The 20,835-nt window shown below is 44.9% G+C and overlaps 2 protein-coding genes across 2 annotated transcripts; both read left to right on the top strand.

Annotated features, from left to right (window-relative positions):
- Positions 1 to 11,133: 11,133 nt before the first annotated feature.
- On the top strand, positions 11,134 to 12,644 carry LOC118514622 (microfibril-associated glycoprotein 4-like). The gene is made up of 3 exons (XM_036061620.1): positions 11,134 to 11,562; positions 11,623 to 12,387; positions 12,454 to 12,644. Exons 1-3 carry the CDS (start codon positions 11,372 to 11,374, stop codon positions 12,569 to 12,571), a joined length of 1,074 nt encoding a protein of 357 aa, XP_035917513.1. The 5' UTR covers positions 11,134 to 11,371; the 3' UTR covers positions 12,572 to 12,644.
- Positions 12,645 to 13,080: 436 nt separating this feature from the next.
- LOC118514623 (microfibril-associated glycoprotein 4-like) lies at positions 13,081 to 14,398 on the top strand. Its single transcript, XM_036061621.1, has 3 exons — positions 13,081 to 13,303; positions 13,366 to 14,133; positions 14,196 to 14,398. Exons 1-3 carry the CDS (start codon positions 13,176 to 13,178, stop codon positions 14,314 to 14,316), a joined length of 1,017 nt encoding a protein of 338 aa, XP_035917514.1. The 5' UTR covers positions 13,081 to 13,175; the 3' UTR covers positions 14,317 to 14,398.
- Positions 14,399 to 20,835: the final 6,437 nt, after the last annotated feature.

The raw sequence follows: 20,835 nt of genomic DNA, 5'->3' as shown, positions 1-20,835 counted from the left end.
ATGGAGATTTTTATCGAAATAATCCAGCTGCTTAATGCCACTCATCCGTGTCGCTTAACTGCTTCGCTTCCAAGCAATCGGTTTGGCCGGCTGGTAAGTGGTAATAAATATTGAAATCAATTTCGGGGCAGATAACCCCGAACCGATGCGCAGAAGCGATGGGCATGGTGGACTTGGAGGACGCAAGATTATTACGCGCATTAGGCGGAACCGTATTGTCACACAGCGTATGGACTGTTGTGACGCTAAAGAAGTCTTCGTCTAATGGCAAAATCTCGTAAAATAAGGTGTGTTTATAAATGATTTCGTCAGTAGAAATCAGCTGTAAAGTAAATTTTCAGTTTTCAAATCTTAAAGTGATTCTTACCGATCCGAAGCCGTACATCAAGCAATCCTTGCTGACCCCGATTCGATCGTGCCCCATTTGGTATGCAAAATTATTCTAATCCCTTGTTTGAATTTCAAAGGCACACGATTACAGCGGAAAGAATTATCATAATTCGAATAACGAGCCTCGTTCGCCCGTGGGTTAGGGACGGTCGCACTGACGGGAAGCTGACGTCCTCCGCAAACATTTACAGTTGATGGAGCCTTTTCAATTGAGATCATGAGCGCACAATGTTTGAAGCTGATTTTTTTTCTTCTTCGTTCAACTATTGCCGTTTGTGGCTTCGGTGGCTTAATGAACGGACGGCAACGGGCAGTATGGTGGCGGCACATAATGAGAGTGCTATTGGAAACAATTTGTAATGAGGTATGGATTGGTCGAACGGAAACCAGCCGGCTTTCGGTATTGGAGCTTTAAGAAGATAAATAAATTGATACGGTTCATTGGGACGGTTATTGAATTGGAGTTTTAATTACGAATGATAAAGTGGGTGATGAGATTGATTTTTACTGTGGTTATTAGTAAATTGTAGCCAGTTATTGCGAGATAAGTATGCCTCATTTGTCCATAAGGACTCACAGTCAGTAATAGATATTTGCTGTTCTAAGTATCTTCCTGTTGAATGCGACTGGGGGGATCTCGTCAGTATTGGACTGAGATCATGTCTCATAAGTCTATTTGAGTACTGGAACTATAGATGTTGCCATCAATCCCAGCTTCTGCCGTCGCGATACATATGATGAGTGAGAAATTTCCTTCAAATAAACTTCGGCATCGAATGGACTATTCTTGTATGAATTCATATGGGATCATAGAAAACGCAAAGATATTTATTTACTTTTAAACTAGTTAAATCAGTCCTTTTACAATATCTTTTTTATTCCAATGTTATCAATTGTTTGACATCCCCAGCCCGTGATTATCATGATAAATACAATATAAAGTTTAATTTATGAGAATCTATGTTCTAAATGAGAAGTTCTTGTATATCTGCCAGCCGTAAAGTTCTTCTAAACAGAGCTCGACAATCAGTGCTCGGTACTAGTACTTATATGGCAAATGAATAGTATTTGCAGGTTTTCCGGCCAAAATAATTATAAAATGGATAGAATAAAGGTACTTATGATATATTACTAAGCAAAAAAAAATCTTAGAGCTCGTTCTTATAAGCCAATAGTCATGAACCATGATGAATGAAGGCACCCTGGTGGTAAAGGGTTGATGAAACTGGTTGCTATCGCGAAAGGACTGGTATCAAATCCCATAGAACTGACTGTTGCCAGCTACGAGAAAATCTAGTCAAACAAACCTGAAATAATCCACAGAAGAAGAAGGAGGTACAAAAATGTCGGACCTACTTTCATTTGATGTCGGTTTTTTGTAGATTTGACTCTCTAGGTTCGTTGGTTAAAAATATGTACTTGTCCTTGTATTTCTTTATCATAACAGTGTTCCATAATTTGTATGTATTAAGCTAAGACTCCCAACTTGTTCGCATGTTGGCTTGCAGGAAAAATGTAATTTCGCCTTTTATGTGCCACCAGAGCCAGTAAAAAATAACACACATAACTGTAAAGCATGCACAGCATTGCTACATACCCACGTTCCGCTCCATTAACGCACGGCATAAAAATATTTCATCACACTTGCATTCCGAGCAAAAATAATAACCAAAAACCTCGAAATGGAACAAAAGTTCCAGCACACTAATTGAAAACATTGTCTGAAACAGGACGCGAGCAAACAAATCGTCCCGCCGTGCACCGTTGCCCAATTCCCCCCACCAAAACTGCAATGTTATTTTCGCACAAACACTTGTGCGACAAACTGTTGCTCGCCGTCGTTGCAATTGTTTTTCAGGGCGGACGGCAAGCAAGAAAGAGAGAAAAAACGTAGAAAAACAATGCGATAAAAAATACATAATGTCAACACAGCACAGTAAAGCAAACCGACATAAAAATTTGACCTTCCTCCCAAAAAAAAAACAAAAACCAAAGTGCACCACCGAGGAAACTGCTCGAGGAAATGAAGGAACGGAACGGAAATCGTGCAGTGCAGTGTAACAATAAAAAGAGCACAAAAATAAATCAAGAAACAATTCCCATATCAAAGGACATCAGCAATGTGGCGACGGATGAAACATAAAATCCATCACCGGGCCAAGGGTTCCGGGTCAGCTGAACGCAACTGGCGAAGCTGGTGGATCAGTGTTGGGCTGCAACTCCCGCCGACCGCCTTTATGCAACCGACTCGGTCTGTACTTAGGGCTCATTTTGCATTGTTTTGTTTGTTGCGCTTTCCTTCTCCATCGGACGCTGCGTTCGTTTATGTGTGTGGCGCCTATATGTATGCAGCATACCGCAATTGGAGTCTTTTAAAATGCGTACACAATTTTCTTCGCAAATGGCCGGGGCTACGGGTAGAGGTTATGAATATTTTATCACCCCGGTCTCGCAGGACCCCGCAGGGATTTGTAGGCGCACGAGGGGCGCTCGTTTTTTCGTTGGTCTAGTACGGCTCGGTGTAGCAGGACAGCGTGCCGGAACCGTGAACACCAGAACCTGCCGGAAGTGGCGGGTCGAATCGTGGTGCCGTGGGTGTTGGGCGTTGTGAAATAAAATACCAAACCTGGGGAAAAAAAAGCTGGAAAAGAAAACAACAAATGTCAACCGTTGTTCTTCGAGCTTCTGGCAAGCTGAACCATCCAGGCCGGTTTGTTTTTGGTTTGTTTTGGCTTTGTTCTTTCACGAGTGTATGTTCCGGTTTTTATTTATTTTTTTGTCGTTCGGTGTGTCCGGACGGTGGCCATAGCCCGAATTTTCCTGCTAATGCTGCAGTGTACGGCACTGCGAATGAATGATGTGGCAACGATTCGGGAGTCCGGTAGGTAACAGGGGGCGAACGAGAGCTCCCGGTTATCCTTATCCTAAATCTCATCACATACGCTTACCCTTTTTCCTGGCACCAAAGCGGGCGACGTTTCTTCCTCGAGATTTGACATGTTCATCTGAATTGCGAGCGCAACAGTGTGGGGCCTGTTTGGAGCTGGATTGAAATGTTTATGGAATTGAAATGGATAGTTATTTTAAATATGTAACATGGAATGTCCTTGTGCGAGGTACAATTTAAGGAACCAGTCTTTGTTCTCTAAGATATTCAACTAACCGTGACTTAAATATCAGGACATTCGTAGTGAAATGTATATCGTTAAACACTAAAACACAAAGACATTAGTAATTAATCAAAAGCACACAACCATATGAGGAACCATTGTTACTCCCATTCATCAAACTTATCAAATCCTCCATCCCTGGTGGCATGCCACTCATGTATATATATCTGTGTGTGAGCGTGTACGTGTGTTTGCAGAGCACTTTATAAATTATAAATGTCACAGCAAGCTGTTTCCATTTCTAACATTCATGTTACGAAAAGCACGTTTATCCCTTTGTCACCCGTCATCCCGGGCACTTCCAGGTATGATGGTCGCCGGTCGTCGGCTGTCGGCTCGCTAACGACCGGTCTCTGCCCGGGCATTTCTGTTTACCACAGCAAGCGCAATACAAGCAGCAACCGGTTAACTACCAACGACTGCCATTCCCTTAACAGTTAGTGACGTTCAGCCGTCCTGTTGATCGTCGCACCGGCATTGCTGACCTTTCCATTTTCGCGTGTCTCTTCGCCCCCTCCACTCTGCCTCCACTCCACCAATGCGGGCTCTGTCTAGTTGTAGTATCGCTTCCGGTTATGGACATAGGCGAGCACGGAGAGGCGGAGAGGACCGGTGCGTAGTACGGAACGCGATTCAGTTTGACAGACGGATCGACCTTTTCAGCAAGCGGCCACCAAGCGGACAGCAGCAGTAGCAGCAGCATCTTTCAATCGGTCGGTCAATGGCCGACTGTTTTCCAATTCAGTATAAACTTGGCGGTGGGTAGGCAAGTGGGTGAGTCGGAAAGGAAATAGAGAATATGACAAACTGGTGGAAAATGTCCGTGATAAATGTCCAAAACGGAATTTTAAAATGATACAGGGAAGAAAATACCAACATGTAAAACACATCGGGAAAGAGTAAATCAGTAAAAATGTTAACGTAACCCTGAGTTAAATAATGTAAAAGAAAAAAAAAAACAAATAGTTACAAAATATATAAAGGAAAAAAATATTTAAAATAAGAATGAATCAAGTAAAATACTTAGTAACAGAAAAGCGAAGAAAAGGAACGGAAAGATAATATAGGTAATTGTTCTTGAAATTGGAAACTAAATAAAAAAGTGGTTGTTTTCTTTTAAAATTTTCCATCTAAAGCATTAAATGTCATGTAACTTTTGTCACGAGTTCACCAATAAAGAATGAAACAGTTACACAGTGTGTGTGTGTGTGCTCGCGGAAAATATTACATCCACCCGGCCCGACGGCACATTCTTCACGCATTAGCGCGCTGCATGACAGAGTGTGACAGCCGTCAGGATGAAGTGATCGAGAACGTAACGCGAAACACCCGGCGGAACACGGCGAAGGACGGTGGGAGGCGGGTTAGGAGTTTGTGACAAACAAACAACTTTTCTGCTTAACCCCAAACTCCACCCACCGGTCAAACAATATGGCGGTTCGCAACCGGCGAACCACGAGAATGCGTTATGAATGAAACTACTTCACTCTGACAGGTGTCATTAGGAATCGATTCAAGCATGGCATGCCTTTCCGATTTCTTCCCTCCCGTCTGACATTTCCCCCCCCCCCCTCACTCCACCCAACGGATTCACTTGTTTGCACCGGGCGTCAGGGCACCGTGACTCCCTGGCAGGTCTATTATGTGCTACGAGGGCGGTAGACAGGATGTTCTCGCTTTGCCCTGTCCCTCACGTGTTTAGCCTTATATTTGCCAGCAACCCCCTTTACACAACACCCGACGCACGTCCTAATGAATGCGTCAAACCGGAACCGACCGGCCGGTCCGACGATCCAAATCCAATCGAACGACAACGGCAAAGCAGAAGGTGTTCGCTTCGTTGACTTTTATTCCTCCGTGGCCGGGCTCGTAAACGGAGGTATTATGACGGATGTTGTTTGGCTACAACGCACCGCCTCGTTCCAGCGCAAAACCCACCGGAAGTGTGCTCCAAGGCATCGGCAATGTGCTTCCGTTCGTGTATCTGAGTGTGTGTGTGTGTGCACACCATTTTCTTCACCAGCTCACCGTGCACACTGGTGGCGATTGATGGTGGGTCGATCAAAGTGCTGCCCATGATCCGTGATGCTCGACACGGGCTGGGGTTTGAACTGGGTGCGTGTGGGTTTGTCTCACCCACTGACGAAGCCCTGAACCGGGTGCCGGGTGAGTGTGTTTGAGGTTCGGCAAGACTGGAGGAGGCATTGAGAAATTGTTTGGATTCGCATTTAAAGGACGTCCCGGTGCGGACGATCGCGGGGAACGGGTCCCGCAGGTGACCCGTATCGGTTCATTAGTAATGCACCCTTTCGGCATGCTGTGGAAAGCCGCCCCGAAGGCACACCGACGAACATCGCCAAGCAAATGTTTTAGTAACGCCTCAACTGGTACGCAACAGTGTTTTGGTTGTGGGGTGCATGCCGGGTGCTTTGACAGATTACACATTTATCGAGCTCCACTCCAAGAAGCGTCTGTGTGTGCGTGTTGCTGGAGACGACACGAATGTGAACCGGTGTGACGTTGGGATGCTGTACGAGAATGGTGGGGGGTAGTTACAATCAAACCTCATTGACATCGTGTCGGTACAGCTTGCTCAAGACTACAGGTTGGAACACGAGGCAGAAGAGTGTTTCCCATTTCAGACATTGAATGCAGGAATTTGTAGGCTACTAATAAATAAGTGTAAATAATCTCTACGATGCATTGCAACGATTGAATGAATTCTTTTTATAAAATTTGGATTCCTGGATTAGCATGATTAAACAATCATTAAGGACTTATTTGGAGGTCTTGTAGTAGAGACGTTGGACCTTATTTTATTTGCCATAGCTTTTTCTCCTTGCTCTCCAAACACATGGTGAAAATTGTGAATCACCATGTGATTCCCAATTGTGAGTTATTCTGTTTCATATTTGCTTGAATAGAAATGAAACATTCACGACAAGAGAAGGGCTATTGATTAGATAGTAACTAGAATCGACTCTGCCGAAGTTCAAGCCCAAGTTAAGGTGTAAGCTGGCTACACAGTGGACTAAATAGGCCTTTGATAATGTCTGCAGGAGGACCCGTCACAGCGTCCAACCATTTCAAGTCTTTGGATCTTTTATCTAATCAGGTCTTGTTGTTTGGCTTTCTGGAAGACAATCTGGATGTGATAAGATACCAGTCCATAGGTATTTGTTTTTGTGGTATTTTTAGTTATTGCGGCCCTAGTTCTAATAAGTGAAATAGCTCATGCTTTACGGTTAAAAGTGTTCAGTGATAAGCTTTCTTTACCAACAATTTTCCCCATTGTCAAGGAGATCGATCTGCTCGCAAGATCGAATGCAACAATCTTTCAGCAAAGTTTCTTCTGAAATTATTTACTTCACTTTGTCCTACACGTTCTTCCTTTTAGAACAGTTCGCTTAAAGAAGCGTTCTAGAATGACAACAAAAGAAACGACTTCAATGAAGGTGGTTGGCAAAAATTCATCTGCAACACACGACGATGTGCCAATGATGGCGATGATGCTTCACGTAAGAGGTTTCCCCAATCGCCACGGGTGGGCTGTGACAGAAGAATATATATTGGCACACGTTATTGGCATCCTTCCATCGGGCGCTGGTCCGCTCGGGCTAGTCGAAACCTTCCCGGGACGCAGCGATATTGATCACACAGTACATCTTTCTACCGTGGGCGACAGAGAATGCTGGGAGATCAGACCAGCCGGAGAAGGTGTCGTGCTATTCCAGGCAGAGATAGTCTGTGAAACTATACCAAAAGATATCATCAGCCTCAGAGGGAAGGTAATGGAGGAATGGGAAATAGGAAGGGAGAACTCTTATATCATAACAATCAATCCGCTGCTTCCGCCATGCAACGCCCCGGTGTTTCAGCGTCTGTGGGTGTTTGTTTAGATCGACCACTGGAGCACCTATCAGCCGATCGCACCGGGCAGATAGTTCGTGCGTCGAAGCTGGAACAGGCAAAACGGGGGAAAAGGGTTAGGAACACTTGAAATATGTCCGGTCGCTTCGCTCCGAGCGCTGACATTTTCGGCGGCGAAGCTGCTTAGCTGTCGAAGGGTAAACAATGCCGATCCCGGAAGGGATTCAGATTCATACGGCAAGGCAAGTGCTCTCGTCCTGACGTACTGGGTGAAAGGCGTTGAAGAAAAGCAAACCACTCCCAATGGTTGGTTGCGTGCGTGTGTGCGCGCGCCCTCCAAGCGCTGTCATGGACGGATGATGGCGTAATAAAACCCAATCTAGGTGACTTTAATGCAGTAATTTATAACGAATGACAGTTGATTTTGTGGCCCTTTCCCCGTGCGAGCCTACCGTTTTGGTGTGGATTTTCTTGGCGTTGTAGGAGATAAGGAGCGAGCGAACGTGTGAAAAGGGTGTTCACATGGCGCGTGAAGTATTGTGCCGTGGGCGTTAAGATTTGCTGAACATGCAAAGAGCGGGAAAAAGCAGAGTGTGGTGACGTTTTGATAGATGACGTATGGTATGTTGTTTTTTTTAGGACTCTGGGAAAGGCTCACAAGACTAGTGATCACGACACCGTTTGATTACGCCATGGTTAAAATTTCACGTGAGTCATTTCTTCATTCACAGGATTACCTCGCAACGAAATTCAGTCATGTAGGCTTGAAACGCGAGGTCCAAGATCTACTGAAGTTGACTGGGGCATAAGGAACCCTGCTAGGTATGCTTAAGGTTCCTAAACTAGATTGTACAGTGAGAAGACTAACGCCCCTTGAAGACCAACGCCCTGACCAGACCAGACTACCTTCAACGGGCAATAGTCTTCAATTCAGTTCAACAACATTTCTTATCCTTAAGACCATAGACTACAATATTTTTAAAGTAGAAAGGTAGTTCTGGAAATTAAAAAGGGGCAGCAAACGTAAACTATTTTCATTTATTTGAACTCTCTTTTTGAACAGTCAACGGCTAGCGGTCAACCTATAGTTGCTAACAAGGCAGAGGAAAGAGCAACATTATGTGATGCTTTCTTTTTCAATTAAACCGTCTAGAATCGCACAACGAATATCAATTCCCTGCCCATACCTTGAACAATCCATAGCATTCCAGTCGTCCGTAATGAACAGTCATCCATTCGAATCGCCAATTCTTTTTCCACACCACCGTCCATTGTCAATGCTTCCGGACAATGTCGAGAGTTTATTTACCAACATTCTATCGTGAAAATCCCCATCTTACGATGATCATCTATATGCTGAACACTCACCCGTCCCCCCCGTCCCCCCTGAAACATTTGAGGTGGACCTACGGAAGCGGACGGTTTATTTCATTAATTCAGCTGTTGCTGGTTGGTGGCACTTGAAAGTTGTGCCCTCGCCTCGTAACCCCGACCCCTTACTAGTAACTGATGGGATGGTGGTGGCCGTGGTGGTGATACCTTTTTGACCTTCCGGAACGGCTTCCGATTCGAACGAAATGCTCCCAAATCTACCCATTCTTGGACTACCCCCCCCCCCCCCCCCCCCCAAACGGATACCATTTTCGGGAAGGTAAGCGCGTCTGGTGCGCCCTATACTCTAAAAATCACCCAAGTTGTGCATGAAAATCTCCAACAAGGCATTAAATTAGAAAAGTTTTCCTGAAGTTTCGCCCTCACCCTCGTACGCACCTCTGGGCAATGCGGGCCGTGTCCAGAAACCGATCAATTTCTCCTGCACTCGGAGCCAGACAGGAGTTGGTAGTTGGTCCGGAAGCTATCCTTGCGATGTGTAGACCATGAAAAATGAAAGAAGAAAAAGAAACGGAGCAAATAATAGGAAAACGAAAATACTGGGACGATTCAATCAACAATCTCTGCACCCATGCTTTCAACGCCAGCGTCGGCATTACAATAGTAAATGATAACGATAACCGTAGTGTGGTGTGGTTTTCTGAGGGTGGGTGAGTTGAGATTGTAAAGCGAAGCCAAACCGGGAATGGCCACTAAAAATAATAATATAAGCAGCATGAGAGGAGAGAGAGAGATCGAGCGACCGAGCAGGCATCCGCTGCTTGTTGGATGTTTTGCGGAGGACATTAGAGCATCCCGGCAACTTCGGACGCGAGGACCAACGGAAGCTTCGGTGGCAATTCGGTGAGAATTCAAATTATTCTATTGTCAAACTTTTGGCCCATCTTGTTTGGATGGCTTTCCTATGCTGCTCTATGTGACCTCTCCGGCGATCCGGCGTGTGAGCGTCCCCGTTTGTAAGTAAGGGCTGACCCCTCCCAACTGGCACTGGACTATCCCGGGAACTCCGGTGGTGGTTCGTTTTTCCTAATAAGCATTTTTGGCGAACTTTTGTGGCTTTAATTCATTCACCTTCAGCATTCAAATCACACAGCCACCGTTCGAACCTGTCGTCCCAAGAACCCCCACACTCTCGGAGGATATTCTGGGGGACTGAACTTTTTTTTTCCTGCGCCCCTTAGCTTCGGAACCGACAACCGAGGGGGATGAAAGTTGTTTTAATTGAATTGATGATGTTTAGCGATTTTGAGGTTGCTACGCCATGGAAAAGTTGCATTCTCGGAATAAGCCAGGACGGCATTCGATTGGTGGTGTGAGGATGTCGGTTCGTTGTGTGTTGCGTTGGGGTTTGGGGATTCAATAGTGAGGAAATTAAAAAGTTTTTGTATCCCTATGTATAGAAGCGCGTTAGGATGATCTTGTGTTACGGATTCACTAAGTACGAGTCAGCTTTAATGTGTCTCCAAATAGGTCCGGAAAACGTTACGATTGTCCTGATGGAATCATAATTTATCCATCGGTTGGCTTTTTAGTGGTGTTTCCGAATTCCGATTTCCGACCTGGACAAGTGGCCATTAACATCCCGGCTGTTCTTTTTATACACATCCTTTTTAGGCGTGTGTATGCTCAACCAGATTTGAATTAGTAATGCGTTGATGGTGCATTTGTCCAAGGTTCTCTACTGTTCCCCCATTCGATGATCCATGCATCGCTCATGAGAATTTAATGCTACGGGTGGTGTTTTAATTACAGCATGTGGTGTGCCAAGCGCACGTATGACACATCATAAACCAAATCTCGTAGATTCGAACATCCCAAGGGAGCCATTTTGGGGATGCACTTAGCGCTGGAACTGCTGCATAGCGCGCTGGAAGGTTTGGGTTGGTGATGTTTAAAATGGACGCTGATAATTACACATCCGGAAGTGTTTTTGTTCGGTTTGTATTTACATTTAACTGTATAATACACACACTTACTAATACCTTGAATAGACTGCATCGTTAGGCAAGCAGGATTGTAGTAATAAAGCACACGGGAGATAGCGTGACCTATCGTATCACCTTACGCGGTGAGGATGCAACTATACGCCGACGGACAGAAATACATCTACAGTGGAACTAGAACTTTTAATTGGCTTTATTTTAATGTCCATGTCGCTAGAATTTATTCGAAGGAATAGATTTTTTTATTTTGTGTTAGAAAATCATTGACCATTTACATAAGATTTGTTCATTAAGTAATAAATGCCACCCCATCAATAGTGGAAACACGTATGACCATTTTTTGTTTGTTACTGTAGATTATAGCAACCAAATTGTTGGAATTAGCCATTTTGATAAGATTTAAATTGATCGCGTGCTTATCAATCGTTCAAGGTTACCTATAACTTTCACTTGAATGAAGCGCAATCCAATAAAAAACGCACAATCAGCAACTCGTAGTGAAACATTTGGCCTATAAAAACAACTGAAGCGGCCTCATTCGGCGCGAGGTTTGCTCTCTGCAACACGTGTTTCTTTACCGTAGTTTTTTTTTTCTGCGAATAAAAAATGAGAAGTAGAATCATATTATCTTCACTGCTTGTAGTGATACTTGCTGTAGCGTTGGTACAAACACAGCACAATGATAGAACACCAGAAACGCATGCTGGAGATGGAGTAGCTGGAGAACGACAGCCCCGTAATGGATGTGATCATATTAGTGCGCTGGTACTCGCCAAGCTGGAAGAAATCGAAGAAAGGTAGGTAGCGTTAGAAAATCGCACGCCAATGTTGCAGCAACATGAACCATTGCATTGCAGGCTGAATGGTATAGAGGAACGGCTGGATAAAATGTCCTCGAAAAATTCGACACCGGTATGCGCAATTGAAAAGGTAGTAGTGAGCTCGCCTGTGACAACTACTGCGACGGAAGGTGCTGTCGTTCAAGCTCCCAAAAGAACGGTTACCGAACAAGCGAAGTTTACCGTAGCACCCAAGCCAACAGCCAGGCCACGCGTAGGCGTCGAACGCATCTTGAAGGATGTTGAAGTGGATAAGGATAAAGAGTACGGCTCGTGCCGGGACGTCCCGTCGAGGGTTAGTGGCATTTTTAAAATCAAAATGTGGAACGATGGTGAACCGATCAATGTGCTGTGCGATTTGGACCCGTCCGATCCTGGGTGGATCGTGATCCAGAATCGTTTCAACGGTTCCGTATCGTTCTACCGCAACTGGACGGATTACGAGGCCGGGTTCGGCAGCTTGGATGGTGAGTTTTGGTTCGGGCTGGAAAACATTAGCCTGATGGTGAACAATGGGCGACAGTGGGAGATCAAATTCTGGTTGAAGGCGTTCGATGCGAAGGCGTTCATTGCAAAGTACGGCACGTTCATGATCGGTACCGCAGCGGAAGGATATGAGCTGAAGCAAGCAGGCAAGTACTCGGGCAATGCGGGCGACTCGCTCAGACAGCATCTGGGCATGAAGTTTTCTACGTACGATCGGGACAATGATCCGGTGCCGAACAAAAACTGTGCCGAAAAACATCGCGGTGCCTGGTGGTACCATAGACATTGTGTGCACAGGTAAGGTGATAGGGCGAAGGGCTTGTGGACATTCGATGTAAATGTGGTCTTTGTTTTTTTTTACAGCAATCTGAACGCCTTGTATGGAAATGTGGCCAACGAGCAGTCCAACTGTTGGCATACGATCAGACCTAGCTGGAACGGTCTGCAGGCGTCGAAAATGATGATTCGTGAGCTGAGATAATGTTGATGGTTGGGTTAGGAAGATACGGAAGTGGGGCAGAGATTGAAAGGAGACGTTTCAACGATCGTGTTTATTGAAAAAAAAAGAAAATTAATACAACTAAATGAATGGACTTGCGTAGCCATATCACTGTCTTAAAGTCATTCGAGAGCAGTTTGTTGATAGTCTCTTATTCTTCTTCGGCTCTACAACCTCATGAAGTCTTGGTCTGCCTTTACTGGCTTCTATGACTTTGTTATCTTGAAGCTTGATAAATAGTCCTGCCTACAGAGAGATGGTTCCCAATGGGATTCGATGCCCAGTCATGTCATGTGAAAATTGGCTGCACTACCGCCACACTCGGGTACTGGATCAGTCGCAAAAAAACCTAAACTAAATAAAATTGCTAAAACATCCGAACTGTAACATTTTTAATATGAGCCACTGTAACGTGGCAGAGACTCCCTTGTAAACACCAAACTGCTCGAAAAAGTTGTTGGTTTCGAGCTGATTGCTTTTGTTTGTACAGAATGTTCTTATCAAAGTTGTTGCTGCTCAACGACACGTCAGTCTAGGGGAACTTTTAGCTTTGAGTACTAGCGGGGTGATTTGAGATTTGCGAATAATGTGCTATAGAATATTAGTATTACTATGTTTAAATATTTACCTCACAAATGGAGAAACGCAACCGAACGGTGGATGTGGCTTTGGTTATGAAGTGTTGCTTGCAAAGTTAGAATCGATCGAAGAAAGGTACGTAGTGCATGACAACATTGAATCGAAAACAATCTAGACAGTTGTACTCTCATCAACAGGTTGATTGCTTTGGAGACAAAATGGGAGAATACATCTCCACGGATGGTGGAAACAGAAATGCTGCGTACAATTGAACAAGAGAATGAAGCCGGCTTAATGCTGCCTGTGAAGCAGGCAGGGACGGAACCTTCTCCCATCACAACTACCGAAAGTGCGGTGAAGATCGTGGTAAAACCCGACATCCCATCACCTAAGCACCCGCTAGGTATAGAACCATCTGCCGAACAGCTTGGTTTGGGTGAGGATAACATATACAGCTCATGCCGCGAGGTCCCATCGCGGGTCAGTGGCAAATTTCTTATCAGAATTTCGGAGGACGCTCCACCGATCAATCTGCTCTGTGACATGCAATCCATTGACGCTGGATGGATCGTGGTGCAGAATCGTTTCAACGGGTCCGAATCGTTCTATCGCAAATGGGCAGATTACGAGGCCGGGTTCGGCAGCTTGGACGGCGAGTTTTGGCTGGGCTTGCAGCGCATAAGCGCGCTGGTGCACAATGGGAGACGATGGGAGATCATGTTCTGGTTGAAGAACTTTCAGGGGCTGATCCTGTATGCAAAGTATCAAAAATTTACGTTCGGCAATGCGACGGATGGATATGTGCTGAAGCAAGCGGCCGGCTACACGGGCAATGCGGGAGACTCGTTAGGCAGGCATGTGGGCATGAAGTTTACTACGTACGATCGGGATAACGATCCGGTTCCGTACAACTGTGCGAAAAAGCATCGTGGTGGTTGGTGGTATCATCACCAGTGTGTCACTAGGTAAGGTTTTACAGCTCGGCAGATTGATGGTAATGTAACATGTTGGATTCTTGCTTTTACAGCAATCTTAACGGCATGTACGGAAACATGCTGAACGAACAGGCAAACAGTTGGGCAACGATGAAACCTTACGGGTACGGTTTGCAGGCGTCTAAAATCATGATACGGGAGTTGTTAAATTAGGGTTTGTTAAAACTTTCTCACGGGTTCGTAATGTCCAAATGAATAAACGATTAAATGAATGAATATCAGGATTTACAATCAAGCTGAAGGCAATTTACAGTGGTGGACAATAGAATAGGGTCACTTACTGTTTTTAAATCTTAAAATTGAGATTATGGGTCCGATTTCCAACGAATGAACTTAATTCCTGTCTTGCAAAATTCAGTTAATAATGTTGAAGAAAGAGGCGGCCCGGTCTCCACGGTGCCAGTCTGCATACGGCAGGACCGGGGTTCAAATCTCTTCCGGACTGTTCCCCCGTAGTGAGAAACTGACTATCCAACTGAGTGGTATCATTATGTATAGTACGCCAGAAACGGCCTAAGGTATAAAATAGATACCTGGATGATCTGAATACTTAAAACAAATAGAACTTCGACAGAAGTCTTTGTTTGACTAGTAAATGGTTAAATTTTCCATCGATGGTTATGTTTTTTCTTAAGCTTCATATTCAATCTACTATATTTTGAAATTTTTGATAGCCTTCAATAGTTACCATAAGAAAGTTTTGTAAAAAAATACTGTATTTTCCACAAAGTTTTTTTTTTTTAACATTTTTATCCTCACCCTTGGGTCAATGGCTGGAGCGAAGCGTTTAAAGCACTCAACCGACCGCACAGAACAAACACCAATCAATAGAGAAATCTGTTGACACAGGACAAAAATGAAAAACGGTTTGTTTGTCCCGTCACTGGCAACACACTGGCAACACACTTCCGCAAACCGATTCTTCCCCGAAACGTCAACTACACTGACTGGCAGAAAATCTTACCCGCAGCAGAGAAAGGCGAGACGCGTTTGGTGAGATGAATTTGAAACATTCATTTACTTTATCGTCTATTTCGAAATCCGTTTCGCAGCTGACACCACTGTCACCGAGCGACATCGGACATCGAACTGGGCTGTGAGGCAGGTGAAAAAATGGTGGGCCGAAAGTTTTCACCATCCAGTTGTCCGATCGGTTCCTCCCGTTGGTAGCTTCCGTTTCGGACGTGGAAAATCGAACTCGAGCTGAACCATTTGCCGGAAAGGTGGCACATATTTTTCTGATGGTAGGTCATTTGATGAAACTCAATAATCATAAGCATCGGAAATGGCACATTCTGGGACATTTTTTGGGCAGCGCCCGTAGTTTTGCAGTGCGTTCCTGGGGATGGGTGGCGCTACGCAATCGATATACGCAAACTTTGTCCGAATGCCCACCGAATGCCGACCGTCACCTGTACCGAATTGGTCATCATAAATCTTCTACCAGGGGTCGGGGGGAGAGTAAGAGGGCCTGAAGGAGATGTGGCAAATGTCCGTTCAGTTTAGGGTGAGTCTTTTTTTTGGGTGAGAGAATGCTAAAAAAATAATTGAAGACATGCTGCTGGCATCAGCAAATTTTGCCTTGCTCAAAGCGAAACGTTCGGCTGACAGTGTTACGTGTCAGGGAGACTTAGGAAAACGGCCAGAAAAGACACACAGTCGCAAACCGGGGAAGTAATTTGAACTTTTTCCCTTGTTTCTTTTATTGTTGTTGTTGTTGTTTTTTCAATTGGCCAACAAAAAAAAAACACCAACGGAAGTTTGGACGATTCCCCCGGTCAGCTTCCGCTTTCGACATAAAAATGGGAATGGCGATAGTGTACCGACTGATAGCTTATCTTCTGAGAAGGGTAAATTCGCGAACGATATTTCATTTAATACGTTTGGCGTTTGGCAATCATAAAGAGACATGAAAATGTTTTCTAAGCAACGAGCCTCTAAAACTGGAATCTGCTCTGAGGGCGCGGAACCTGGAATCTTTACCTTTCTTTCGATTTTATTTCTTTGTCTGGCTGGATGAAGTAGCAGCAGCGGGCACTAGAAACGTTTCTGAAAGGCTGTTTTATTAATGCATTTTGATTTGCAAATAAAAGATCCCCTAGCTTCCCCGATTTCCAGGGTTTGGAGGAGTCGGTAGTCTGCTGACCGATTGTCATAAACAGACGCGGAAGGTAAGTGTCTAGTGAAGTGAGCGAGATTTATACGCTTCCATTTTATTGGAGCCGCTCCGGTGGGTGGCGAGACGAACGGGAGGCCACGATCGTAAAGTTTGGAAGTCTATTAAAGTTGATAAGTGGCTGTTGAATGGGTGTATGGGCATTTTCATGCCGATAGCCAGTGATGATTGAATTTTCTTTATGTACCGCATTACGCTCTCGCATTTGAATGATAGAAAGTGGAATGATTTATGACGTTCAACGAGGCAAAGACGAATCGTTTTCACCAAAAAATAATTTAGTTTTTATCCTTAAATAAGTACAATGAATCTGAAAATAAAATAGGGCGTTTTAAACAAAATAACGCCAAAAAATCTATTCAGAAAAGAAGGCTCTTAGGCTGAAACACAGTATTGAAGGGTTTCAAAGTTGCTGTAAATATGAAAATTTATAAAAGGACTAAAGAAATCGTAAAGTAACGAAAATATAGGCAATTTTCTCGTATTCCAACGTAAGCATTATTTATTTATATTTTTAGGATTACGGCTTGACGCCGTATTGTCAACACCGCATGTGTTGACTTTTACAAATTCACAAAAATTAACAAAAATTAACAAGGCATTTCCTCCCTGTTATTTGCCTTATCCCGGGCATGCTCGGTTGTGAGTGGGAGGTGGTTGCGGGGTGTGTATCCAGGTTGTTGGTGTAGATGATAGGGATGTTTGTTATCGGGATCCGGTTCTATTGCTTTTCCTATGGATGTGATGGCTGGATTTGGGGTTCTGGTGTCGGCGGATCGGAATTTGGACATCGTCCTTCCATCTATCGGGTCTCGGCTGTAACAATAACAACAAAAAAAAACAAACAAGACAGCACACACAATTGCCTGTGAACAGTGTTCCTCAAGCAGCCCAGTGCGCCCAAGCAGTGATAGTCAAAGCTCGACCAGGCCAGCACCGAACTCAAAAGCTATCGGCGAGCTCTATCCCGTAACAGCAGGCTTTCTGCTAATCACGATATCGAACCCGCCGACCACCTCCGAACCCAACGCCAGCAAGGCCGAACCCACTTCACCATGGCTGGACTGGGATGAAGAACACTGTTGCAAAGTCTGCCCCTCTTTTTACGACAACGCAGTCATTGAGCCAACGAAAGCATTATCTGGTCATATAAAAAGGAGGAAGTCGCTTGAAGAAATTTCAAATTTAGCGTTTTATTAACACGTCATGAAACGCACGTATTGTACCATTGTAAGAAGCACTTTCACATGCGTTTGAACTTGAGACAGATGCATCAGTCAATTTCGTTTGTTTCAAAGCCCCCGTTTTTGGCTGGTAATAATAGAAAAAGGCAGCAATGAAAAAGCTGCAAACGCTTGCTCAAAAAGTGCGATCTCAAGTGCAGAACAATTGACCGGCGTAGTGGCTACTTCATTTAAATCCACTCGATACCTGAGCAATCGCTGCCGAAGGTGAACACTCCAATCCTTTCAACAAGCCTCCGAACAAGCTCCCGTCCATTAATTGCATGCTAGCTGGCTGACTGGCTGGTTGGCTGGCTAGTGGGCCACCACTTGAAATACCGGTGCAAAATCGAAGATCCGGCCCCCTTTTCTGGCTGTGGTTGATGAATGAGCACAAATGGACACCGAGCCACAGGAAGGGTGGAACGTTGGTGATAAGCACCGGCACCGGTAGAGCAAGTGTTATTCAAGCACAAGCTCTTCTTCTTCTACCCTCTCCGGTAGGGTTTGTCTGGTCCGGAAGAGATGCTGGAAGCGGGTAGGAACCTGGGGCAGATGCTACTTCTGTGGAAGAATTTTCCTAGAAAATTGGTTGAAGAACATCGACACCGGAGTCAGACACACATACACGCGCTGGTGTCCTTCCCATGCGGTGCAATGTATCCGCGTGCGCACTTGATTGTTGATGCTGGCGGGTCATGCGAGGGCTAGAGGTAGCACAAGCACGCTCAGTTTCGGTTGCATCGAGATTGCTCTCTTGAGAAAACGAACGAGCAATTTGAACCGACAGACGCACAGCAAAGACAACGAAACGTTGGTTTTCCGTAACGGAAAAATCCAAAACTGGGGATGTGACTGCAGACTTCATCCTTCCGCACTCTCTAGTAGGATCTAGATTAGGGAGCTTTTTTTATAATATTGTGACGATCCTCTTTCTTTCCCACCTCCACCCATCGAGCGCAGAGAGCAAAATTCAAACTGGTGAGCTTCACTCATGACACTCGACGCTCAGCCAGTCTGACAGCGACGCGTTACCATTACCCGATAGAGCACTTCGTCAACCTACCGAAGACTCTTCCGGCGTGTGTCGCAAAAAAAAAAAACGGGGGAACGAGAATCATCAGGTACTTTTGTCACGATTTTTCTGCATTCAACAATGCACCCGCAATGCATCCCGGTGCAAAATGATGCAGCGGCGATATCGCCCGTCTGATAGGACAGTATTTGCAATGGAATGGAGACACGGTACGCGGGGTGTTAGTTAGGGAATAAGAGTGCAAAGAATAGCACTTGGGGTGTCTGTCTCAAGGGAAAGAAGGGGAGGGATGGAAAGAAGTGGGGTTGGAGGGATAAGGGCTGCTTTTCCTTAGTCAGTGCTTTTCTTTTCATTGAGCAGCTTCGTCGGTTGTTCCGGCCGGTTGGTGGGTGGGACTGCTAGGAATACGTTATCTTCAGCATACTGAATGGCTCATCACTATGGGCGGTACAATTTAGGAGATTTTGCAAATTTATTAATTTATAATTTTTTTTTAAACAAGAAATTTATCAGCCAGGGTTTTAAAAGTTTTACAAAAAAAAAATAAAGCTTTCATTAAAGTTCTAATCATAATTCAAAGGCAGTGCGGTGACAGAGGCGATATCGGCGCAAGTTTTCTCACAGAAAAAAACAGGTATTAAATCTTATTAAAACCGTCTTGACGTACACATTACTGACAATTCTACCACGGGTAATCTCAAGTCACGAAATCCCAGAAATCCCACGAAAGTCACGAAATCCCAGCCCGAGACCTTTCGTGGTGTTTTACAGCAGACTACCCCAGATATTTCTCAAGGTCTTGTTGGACTTATGGGCATAGGAAAGTCAGTCCTTACTATGGGGGAACGGTCGGGATGGAAATGTGTTCTTCTTATTTTGAAGATTGAAATCCTTAAGAGGACTCTCCTATGTTAAAAGTAAACGCTGCTACCAAAGATCGAATAGGTTGATTAATCTAAAAATTACTAAGGATTAATCTAAAAATGTACTAAAATCACTTAACATGTTCTTAGTACGTAAAGATAAGAGCGTATATTATATAATTGTAGTGCTTTGGCAATTTAGCCGAAGTCTTGCTCTGAAATTTTAGGTTTTTAACCTCATATTTTTGTCCACCATTTAACCCCATCCGAGCCCACAGTGCATGTATCGTGAACAGCATTCTTTTCTTAAAATATGTGAGTTTAAATACTTTTGCTCCATTCACACTCGCACTATACTGCGCCAGGGAAAAACTTCCCGAATAAAGGAAAACGACGGAATAATGATGCATAGAGGGAGAGAGAGAGAGATAGAGATACTTTTCTTCCCTCGGTACGTTCCTGTTTCACACGTTTGTTTCTTTTTGCTTCAGTTCCTTGTTTTCTTCTCCACTAGGCGAACGCTCACGAGCAACCGGTGTGATGTACACCGAGCCACGGAGACACCCGGCAGAAAAGGAAGCGTTTTCGTTTGATGTATTTTCACTTTTTATCGTAATAAATGATGGCCCGCACAGCCCACACTGCTAGAGTAAAACACACAGACACGCGAAAAAAAACAGAAGAATCCCAACTTGCTGCCTGGTCCTGGGCAACGCAACACTGGCGACCACACCAGAATCTCGAGGGTTTTTTGTCGTTGCTGCTGCTGCTGCTGGTCCCTTTGTTGCTGTAGAGGCACTTTAAAGTTGCCAGGTTCCGATAGCCCTGCACACAGATGCCATGGGTATCTGTCGCTGCACCTACGACGCCACACCAAGCTGAAGGAGAGCTGAAGGCTCTTCATTCGTCCCGAGGCCAAAGAACAATCGTGTGTGCCGGAGCGACAAGCGTCTTCGGTCTTCGTCGCGTGTGTTGAATTCGCTTGTGACAAAGCGTTTTATGCAGAACGTGTCTGGATCTCTCGAATGGTGGAGGAGAAATTGCATCGAATGCACATCGCTCGAGCCGTTGCAAGATGCATCTCGTGAAGGCTGCGGCGTGGCGTGACGGTACCGGGCGGTACGATTGGCCACATACGGCAGCATCAGACACGTACGTACGTTTCACTTAAAGGAACACAAGGATGATTGTCTCTTCGTCCGCAAACGACGACGACGACGACGACGATGCACTTCTCCTGGGACACACGATGCATCCGGGGTGACAGTGAGTACCTTTTTGAAGGTATTGCTGCACTCTCCACGCCAACTAGCCCGGGACATCACCGTGTGGCGCTTGAATGCCGGCACACGGGTGCGAAGGAGACGAACCACA

The sequence above is a fragment of the Anopheles stephensi genome, chromosome 3, assembly GCF_013141755.1.
Source record: "Anopheles stephensi strain Indian chromosome 3, UCI_ANSTEP_V1.0, whole genome shotgun sequence".
Classification (NCBI taxonomy): Eukaryota; Metazoa; Arthropoda; class Insecta; order Diptera; family Culicidae; genus Anopheles; species Anopheles stephensi.
Note: the sequence above shows the minus strand (reverse complement) of the source record. Positions and strands in the feature narration are given on the sequence as shown.